At 34.7% G+C, this 10,083-nt stretch overlaps 1 protein-coding gene across 6 annotated transcripts in view; it reads left to right on the top strand.

Moving 5' to 3' along the window:
• Positions 1-10,083, top strand: part of PDS5B (PDS5 cohesin associated factor B) — a 126,631-nt gene that overhangs the window by 21,576 nt on the left and 94,972 nt on the right. For all 6 annotated transcript variants that reach the window (XM_008055400.2, XM_008055396.2, XM_008055399.2 and 3 more), the window contains exons 8-10: positions 838-978; positions 3,542-3,657; positions 6,363-6,457. In XM_008055400.2, coding sequence (XP_008053591.1) covers positions 838-978; positions 3,542-3,657; positions 6,363-6,457 — 352 coding nt within the window. The remainder of the gene's footprint in view (positions 1-837; positions 979-3,541; positions 3,658-6,362; positions 6,458-10,083) is intronic.

The following is a 10,083-nucleotide window of genomic DNA, read 5'->3' on the forward strand; positions in this document are numbered from 1 at the left end:
TTATGGATATCATACCCCTGAGATTTTTAGACATGGAAGTTTAAAGTAATTAGCAACTTGTGTGGCAAGGCATCCACCAATCAGAATAAATGTTTATTTAGTTTGAAACACACACACACACACACACACACACACACACACACACACACACACACACACACGTGAGAGAGGATTTAAATTAGAAGACAGAACCCAGAGGGGCTGCTGGTGCACCTCCCGGCGTCCAAAGCTGGAGAGTCTAGTGTGCTGATGTCCAGAGGCAGGAAAAGAATGTCCCAACTCCAGAAAAGAGATTTAATTCCCCTTTTCTTTACCTTTCTGTTCTGTTTGGCCCCACAACCTATTGGATGGTGCCTGCCCATACTGAGAAGTGGATCTTCACCACTCAGTCCACGTGCCAGTGTTTTCTAGAAAACACCCTTGTAAGACACCCAGAAATAATGCTTTATAGCTATCTAGATATCCCTTGATGCAGTCAAGTTGGCACCTAAAATTAACCATCACTGACATGTGCACAAATAGTAAGTTAGGATAGAAAAGAGTAATTAGCATAATGGGGAACAAAGTATATTTGGAAAGTAAGGTGATTTTTGAATTGCTAATTGCTGAATCAGTACGAATAACCTATCTGTTTTATTGTTTATAAGATGAATTCCAAGTTTTAGCTTTTCAGGTAGCCTTTAGTGGTATTCACTTACTGTTAGAAAATATTTTGATATGCCTAGTTTTGACTTTGTATAAAATAGTTATGAATTTGATTGACTAATAAAGATTTTAGAAAATTCATTTTATCTGTGGTGTTTCTACTAATGATAAGTTTTTCTTTCTCCTCAAAAGTTCTTTAATCAGGTTCTGATGCTTGGGAAAACATCTATCAGCGATTTGTCAGAGCATGTTTTTGACTTAATTTTGGAGCTCTACAATATTGATAGTCATTTGCTGCTCTCTGTTTTACCCCAGCTTGAATTTAAATTAAAGGTAACTATTGTAAAAATAATATGATTCTGTTCACCAAGTTAACAAACAGTAGTATTTATGGCTTTTTAAATTCTTATAGTAGTTTTCACTGAATGTAACAGATGAGGGGATGTATTACCATAATTTATTCACGTGTTTATGCTTTGCCTATCTCTGTATCTCCAATGCCTGGCAGGGGCCTAGCAGATAGTAGCTGCTTAATAAATGATTAGCAAGATGGTATGTTCCTCCAAAATTTTTAAAATAAATTCTAGGATTTTACTCATTTTTGCGGTCATAGCTATACATCAAGCTTATGTTTTCAGGGCACAGTTTATAGCGGTTCTCTTGACCACTTGATCGGGCTATAAAAATAGTTTAGAATTCATTATTTGCATAGTATGAAATGCTTTTTCTTTATGCATGTTATCTTGTGGTTGCCTATGTTGAAAGTTTTATGCATATTATCTTACAGATTATGTTGATCTTATAGTTGCCTACATGAAATCTTTGGTAGCTTGTCCCTATTGCCTTGACATTAAGTTATGCCATAAAGTTAAGCTTTATTTCCAAAATTGGGGAACATACATTTCTTTTTCAAATCTTTACAGAAATATTAAGTGATTCTGTTATAATTATTAATCATTGATGGATCCCAAAAGTACCACCTAGAAAAGTTTTTAAGATTCCCTTCTTGTATTTCTTGTTTCTAAAAATTTTGGTTTGTGCCAGGTGCAGTGGCTCACACTTGTAATTCCAGCACTTTGGGAGGCCAAGGTGGGAGGATTGCTTGAGCTCAGGAGTTGGAGACCAGCCTGGACAACATAGCAAGGCCTTGTCTCTAAAAAAATAAAAACAAAAATAAGCTAACTGTGCATGGTGGCATACTCCTGTAGTCCCAGCTCAAGAGGGTGAGGTGGAAGTTGCTTGAGCAGAAGGTAGAGGATGTGGTGAGCTGTGATTGTACCACTGCACTCCAGCCTGGATAACAGAGTGAGAATCTGACTCAAAAAATTTTTTTGATTTGGATTTTTCTTTCAAAAACAACACAAAAACAGTGTACGTTTGTAGTGTTGATTACCCAAAATAGTAATTATTCTTGTTTTATTCTGGAGTATATTTTTGGTATATTTCTCAAGTGAGTCATTCAATTAACTGGCCTCCCCACTCCCTTTTAAATGTTGTTAGTAATTTTGATGAGGCAGGAGGCAGTCACACCTCTTAATATTTGTTGGTTTGTCTGATTTCCTCTAGTAAAAATATTGAGTAAATGCTGTGTACATTATCCTACACACTATGAGAAATTTAAAAATAAAGAAAATTATCATCCCTGCTTTCAGCAAACTTAACATCTAGTATGGGAGGAAGAGGAAAAAAAAATCCAGTTCTAATAAGAGGCCAGATTTTTTAAGTGTCTTAAGAGATACAAACAGCGTACAATTGAAGCAAAGGAAACAGCATACAGAAGCATATAGAGGTAGGAAGGTTCTGGGTGAATTTATGGAGCACAAAGAATTATAGTTGCAAGTAGCATAAAGTAAGTTTAAATCTCCCTGGCTGGATATTTTAATCTTAGTTTACAGAACTTTAATAAAGAAGTAGATGTATAGGCATTAAACCAGACCAGTTAAATCAGAATTTTGGGGAATAGAGTTAAGGCATCAGTTTTGTTGTTGTTATTTTGATTTTTTTTAAGCTTTAGAGATTATTCTAATGTATGATCAGATCTGAGAAATAATTAGAGGAATAAAGAGAATTAATAGAGACTAGGTCATATTGTGGGAGCTCTTAAATGCTAGGCTGTGACATTGATTTAAAACTTTAAAGCAGGCTGTGCAGTCAGTGTCATACATAGTACCTTGAATATCGGTTCTTTTGATAATACCTTATTGCGACACTTGATGTTCGGGGCTAATATTGTGGCTGGCTTATTCATTTAACTATTGTGTCATTTTTGGTAGTGACAAAATCAGTAATAAAATTGAGTTCTTATTCCCAGGGCATCCCCAATACAGTATATAAAACAAATTTTAGTTTTTGAATGTGTAAGATTTCATCATGTTCTTGAATTCCCTTTAGGAGTCTGGTTTATGTAGCTGCGATGACTCTCCTATTGGAAGACTTTAACACGTACTTATTTTTACAAAGAGCTAAAAAGTAAAATCACACAGAGTTCCCTGTTTACTATAGGCTTAGACTCTATCAGTGTCAGTTCTTGAAGTCCACAGTTTCTCGAGGATCCTAAGTCGGCTTTATAGCAGTTCGTTTTTTATTTTGACTCTGAATGGAAATCAACCTCAACCTCAATTGTAGAAGGGGCCTTTGACATTGAAGCAAAATTTTGAGCTGTGTTTTCATGCACAGGGTACTGCTGTAATATAATTTGAGATGATTAGAGCATTTATGGTGACATTTAATGTTGTAAAAAGTATAGTGAGTGTTTTTATGTAGTTTTTCATCTGGGTTTCATGTAAGGTATTCTGTGGAATTGAAGGGTATGGGAAATCATGGAGGAAAAAATGGGTGATCTTTTTCTCAATATCTGTTTTATGGTTTTAAAGCTGTGGGTTGTATTTTATTTTAGAGCAATGATAATGAGGAACGTCTACAAGTTGTTAAACTACTGGCAAAAATGTTTGGGGCAAAGGATTCAGAATTGGCTTCTCAAAACAAACCACTTTGGCAATGCTACTTGGGCAGGTATATGATTTTGGTTTTCTGTTTAAAAGTAATATATGTTTGTATCTATTTATTTTTAAAACACTATCCACATTTAAGCTGTGTTCTTGGGAATCATAAAAATGAAAGGTTTTAGATATTGAAATTCTCGAATGTTGATAAAGATTAGCTACATTCACAATTTTCTTTTTTCATCTTAGCCTCAGTAATTTTCTAAAAGATAATATTTTTAAAAAGCTATCTCACATAGTATTATGACTGCGAAATTAAAATGTATCACTTCAAAGCAGTGATTAATTCCCACAGAAACATACCTCTTTGGGAGTATAACTCCCCCACAAAAAGTTATGTTTATTTAGATTGTTTGGAGATATTAAAATGATAAGAATATTCACAGAATGAATAAAGAAATGGCTATGTATACTTCTCCTCCTAACCTTCTATCTATATTTCGCAGTTAAAGGAAATTAAGACCTAGGTTTCTTATACTTGTATGCTTTAAATGATGCCCAGAGTTCCTGAGACATTGCAAAATTTTGAGTGTGTTTGTGTATGTCACTTTTTTTTTTATAAGCGATAACTCATTTCATTACCTTTTCTAAAGGGATTCCTAACCTTGAAAATAGTCAGGCAACCCTGTCCATAGATATCCTTCCTGCTACCTGGAGCTTTTCTATTCTCTAATAAATTCCTGCTTAAAAAAAAGAAAGAAAGAAAAAGAAAATAGTCAAAGCATTACGAGTGCCTTGGTTGAAACCTACTTTGAGAACAAAGGAGGATTTTTTCCTCTCAAACTATGCTCATGACAAATAATGCAGTTAAGTCATAAACAAACACATTAATAAGATTTAAAGTCTGTGATTTTATTTTCTTTGTGTTGGAATATTTGCATTGTTATCACCATTTCTTTCCATTTTAATAACATCTGTCAGTGATTATAATAAATTTAATCTTTGGCCTAATTTTTCTGAGTTGTTAAATGAGGGTATAAGCCTAAATCAGTGTTTGTTAAGCTCTAAATTCCTAATCTGATTTTTTTTAGTTCTTATTTAGCTCAACAGTACTATTTGATGAGGCAATTTAAGCTAATAAATATTAGCCCATTGTCATTTTGAGTTTAATTCTAGACTTTTGCCTTAGACTTTCTTAGACAGTGGGATAATATATTTTGTCAATTTAATTAAAGTATGCAACTCCATTTACAATCCATTTTATATAATATTTTGAAACAAAGGTATACTTTTAACCTATATAGACATTTATTATTAGGACTTAAATTAGCCAAATATTATTTTATAGATTTCCAGAGAGAAAAAAAGTCTTTTCTTAAACATGTCACCTTTCCATTACATTGCACTTTTTCCTTTTAATATTAATGACATAAAACACAGTTTTAAATATTACCAACTTTAAGGAGCTAAAGTATTTTTACAGACGTTTTATTATATTTGTTTGTAATGGTTATGAAGTACATGTTTAGTTGAAAGCAAGCTATGTAGGATTGAGTACCTGGATTCAAAACACTCAGGATACTACATGGGACCATAGACTAGATTTTCATAACTTTTTATCATAGAGCAAATGCTTTTCTCTAATAAGAAACTTTTAAAGTAATTTGGTACTGATTTTGAAGACTTTCCTTATAACGCCATGTTTTGTTTCTTACGTGTTGGGTGATGTAAGATTTGGGAGCCTTTTGATGCTACAAAATTAAGACATATGAAAATACTGAATGGGAAATTCTGGCTTCACTTTAATATTCTTGATACTTTAAAAGATTTTTTAGTGAATTACCTTTTTGCATTTGTAATAAACTAATATATACAGACTTTGAATGTCAGTGACTGAGTGACAGCTAAACATCATGTGTTTCCATTTAGTCTGGCTAAAAAAATTGAACCAGAATATGATCAAGTCTCTAGATCTAATTACCAGCTTAAGGAGAGAGGGGAACCTGTTACTAATTGACATTGGGATGATGCAGTTAGCAAAATCTAAACTCTGGTAATATTACATGTACATAACAATTGTTCCAACAAATTACAAGAAAAAAAAAGTTGGAAGGAAAATACAAGATTAAAGGAGACTTAAATGATGTAGCAACTGAAGAGTTTTAACTTTTTAGAGATATATACTGAACTACAGATACAGCATAAAATTGACCTATTAGTGGCAATGCTGTAATTGTGATGGTTAACCGGATAGGAATAATTTGAATGCAGTTATAGAGTCATGTAATGTAAAGTAATATAGGGTTTAGTGTGAGATCTGACATATATTTGTGAATGTCCTATATTTAAGAAAGAATACTTCGAGGAAAAATTTTTTCATGCAGTTTGGGATTTATATAATGTTTTTGTGAATTGTATACATACAATTGTATACACATACCTGCATAAATAGACACATTTGAATGTATAATATTTATAAGAAAGTTTTTGACATTCTGATTCTTACATTTGAGCCAAATGTATGTGGTTTGAATAGGCTCTTTAAAATTACATAGTTAACACAGGACATAGCCCTATTTTATATAGAAATTCCAGAGCATTCCTGCATATACAGTATATCAAAAAAGCTTGGTTAAAATGTTTTGGCTCCACTTTACAAGTTCCTACATAAACTTTTTTTTAATAATTAGAAAAATAGATATAAATTCAGTACAGATTAAATGCATGTCTGTTTCTTTTATTTAGAAATCTTTCTGTGTTTTTATGCTTTATCAGATTTAATGATATCCATGTACCAATCCGTCTGGAATGTGTGAAATTTGCTAGCCATTGTCTCATGAATCATCCTGATTTAGCAAAGGACTTAACAGGTACTGTATACATGTAACAGCATGGGGGAGGAATCTATTTTGTTGCTGTGATAGGTGGAGTCTTCTTGTTTCAATTTATTATCTGGGAAGCTATTCCGAAGCTAGAATTTTTACAACATAGTTCCTGCATAGGCTTGGAAGCATCTATAAATAGTTTGTGTCTTCAGGAATAATGTTATTTTCATAGGTTAAGGACAATTCTAAAAATATTTTAGGCATTTGGATTTGAACAGGTCTTGACTTCAACTGGATTACAAGACCAATAATATTCTTTAATGTTTTAATGACTCAGGTGAGAGTCATGGTAAACTAATATAACCATGCTAAATGGAGCTAACTTAAAAAAATCTGTATAAGCATAATGTAGTTAAGAACTTTGCGTTTTTATAGTAATGAAATTACCATGTATCTGACTACCACTGTTCTGTTAATTTTTTAAAATTATGAAATAGCCAGAAAATATAGACTAATATAACAGCCACTTATGTCTTCCTCACAAATGTTAGCATTTCCATTTGCTGTATTTGCTTAAGAGATTCAGATAAGAAATTATAGATATAGTTGAAGTGTCTCTTATAAGCTCTTCATTTTCCTTTCTATGTTTACAGAGTGCAACCACTCTACTGAATTCGGTCTGCATCCTGTTTATGTTTTTATAACTATGCCATATGTGTGTCTGTCTTTATATTATATTTAGTATTGCCACGTGTTTAAAAATTTTATTGAAATGATATCACTTGAAATTTATGGAGATGAACTTATTTCTGCTGCCTTACATGCTTTCTCTTTTTCTTTGCTTCCTTCTTTTTTCTGTTTTCCTCTCTTCTGTTTGATTGTTTAATTTGGGCTCAGAAATTAACACTCTTTTGTGTTTTCAATGAATAATTGATGAATGAAGTCTATCTAAAGTTAATCAGAATTCTAACGTTTTTTCTGAGCAGTCATGGACCCTTAGAATCATGAACTTATCACTCTCCCATCTTGCACATTGTTTCAGTTGCTATTTGGTTATTTACGCTCTCTTTTTTTTTTAACTTCCCAACGTATAGTCCATTTCAGCTGCTTTTTTTGGACAGTCCTGCTTACCATTGCTTCTTAATTTTTATTACTACTTTTTAGTTTATTCTGATAAAGAAAATCACAAAGTATGTCCTTTGTCATATTTTTAACAACAGTTTGCCGTAGAAATGCTCTTAGGTTTGTTGAATTCCTATTTGTCATGTCTAAAACAATAGGTATTACATATTCTCACTTATAAGTGGACCCTGAACATTTATTGTAACACTGTAGGTTTGGCAGTAGCAGGATGCTGCCAGGGGAAGGAATGAGAGGGGATGCATAACAAATCAATGATATCAAACCGGGGGAAGGAGGGACCAAAGGGAGGGCCCAAACTTCACTTGTACAATGACCACTTACCTACCTAATCCTGAATTGTATCCCACATCTTTAAAATACAATTAAATTTTTAAAAGAGTAAATAAAACAGCAGGTATTTTGCCAGTTTCATCCTTTTTGGGGGAAGACATCCCACTTGGAGCTTTCTATCTCCCTACACACATCTGTACTGCTTAGATAGCTTGTTCTGAGATTCTGCTACACAGCATTGCTCTCTGGACCACCCATTCTTCCTCCCTTCTTTGCCTTCCCCCTTTCCTTTTCCTTTCTTCTTCACCCTTTTCTTCTGGGTGTTCCTATTTCTGTAGCATCCTTTTCTTGTGTCATTGATGCAATAGTTTGAGAGTATGAATGGTAGTTTTTTGGGAAAGTTTTCTTTTTCCTCCAAAATGTCTGTTTCTGCTATGTTTTCCACTTTTTATTTACTTTTTTCTCTATTTTCCTTGAATTTATCTCCAAAATAATTTTTACTTATATTACTCATATTTGACAAGCTTTCCTCAAATGCTTGGCAATCTATGACTATCTGATCATGCTTGGTAAGGCACCAGATACAAGCTATTTAGAAAGCTCTGAGTATGTACATGAATTTGTTGACTCTGAACTTCACTTTCAGGTCATCAGGGTGGACTGTTTGTGAGGGAACCCTTCTTTCTTTCTAAGGTGTTTAGATACCTCCTTTTAACCAGTCAGATTCACCAGGGTATCCTGTCTGGAATCCAAAAGCTTAGTTTAGATACTACCTCTTCAACCAGTCAGATTCCCCAAAGAAGAGTGTCCTAGAAGTTAAAAGCTAGTTACTAATGTCTTTGAGAAGAGGATGATGGATTTCTACATTCATATTTCAGGTTGGTTGTCACATAATCCTCTTTTAGGTTATGGTATCCATGCCCTCACTTGTGTTTGATGCCCCCATTTAAGAACTTCTGTTGAATGTTTTTAATAGAATTCATCTACAGACTTCTTTTGGTGTGGAATAGGGGTAATCTCTTACATGGAAGGTTGTGTTTTCTCAAACAACTTGCACCCATCCCTCCTCGCCCTTCCCCTCCCCCCTGTGTTTTCTTTTGATGGATGCCTGGGCTTTTTTGTTTAGGGTTTTCATGATTAAGATTACTGTAAGTGGCCGGGCTTGGTGGCTCAGCCTGTAATCCCAGCGCTTTGGGCGGCCGAGGTGAGTGGATTGCCTGTGCCCACGGGTTCGAGACCTGCCTAGGCAACTTGGCGAGATCTCATCTCTACAATAAATAAAAAATTAGCAGGGTGTGGTAGCGTGCGCCTATACCTCTGGCTACTTGGAAGGCTGAGGCGGAAGGATCTCTGGAGCCCAGCAGGTCGAGGCTGCAGTAGCTGGGAGCGGCCACTGCATTCTAGTCTGGGCGACGGAGTGAGACTCCAACTCAAAAAAAAAAAAAAAAAAGATTACTGTAAGTATTTTTGTACAAGTATTTCTCTGGGTTTATGTTTTGATTTATCTTTGGAAATACTTGGTAGTGAAATTGCTGGTCATAGGGTAGATACATGTTTAACCTTATAAGAGACAAGTAGACAGTTTTCCATATTAGTTATACTATTTTACATCTTTACTAGTAATGGACGAGAGTTCCAGTTCTTTAGCATCCTTGTCATGGTTTTGTGACGTCAGCCTTCGTTTGCTTGTTTTAAAGACAGGGTCTTGCCTTGTCACCTAGATTGGAGTGTGGTGGTGCCAGTCAGCTTAACTCTAGCCTTGAACTCAGTCTCAGACCAACCTTCTGCCTCAATACTGAGTAGTTAAGACTTACAGGTGTACACCACCCCGCCAGGCTGATTTTTGAAAACATTTTTCATAGAGATGGTGTCTTGCTATTTTGCCCAGGTTGGTCTCAAACTCCTGGCCTCAAGCGATCCTCCTGCCCTGGCCTCCAAAAGTACTGGGATTATAGGCATGAGCCACTGTATCCCTGTTGTCAGTCTTCATAATTAACCATTCTTGTAGGTCTTGATATTTTGTTTTGGTTTTAATTTGCATTCTCCTGATTACTAATGAGATTTAGCATCTTTATATGTGCATACTGATATTCTTTTATGAAATATGTTTCAATTGTATGCCCATCTTTTAAAAATTTGATTGTTGGCTGGGCTCGATGGCTCAGCCTGTAATCCCAGCACTTTGGGAGGCCGAGGTAAGTGGATTGCCTGAGCCTGCGGGTTCGAGATCTGCCTGGGCAACTTGGTGAGACCTCATC

The sequence above is a fragment of the Carlito syrichta genome, unplaced genomic scaffold (genome assembly GCF_000164805.1).
Source record: "Carlito syrichta isolate Samal-C Ts95f unplaced genomic scaffold, Tarsius_syrichta-2.0.1 Scaffold301846, whole genome shotgun sequence".
In the NCBI taxonomy this organism is placed as follows: domain Eukaryota; kingdom Metazoa; phylum Chordata; class Mammalia; order Primates; family Tarsiidae; genus Carlito; species Carlito syrichta.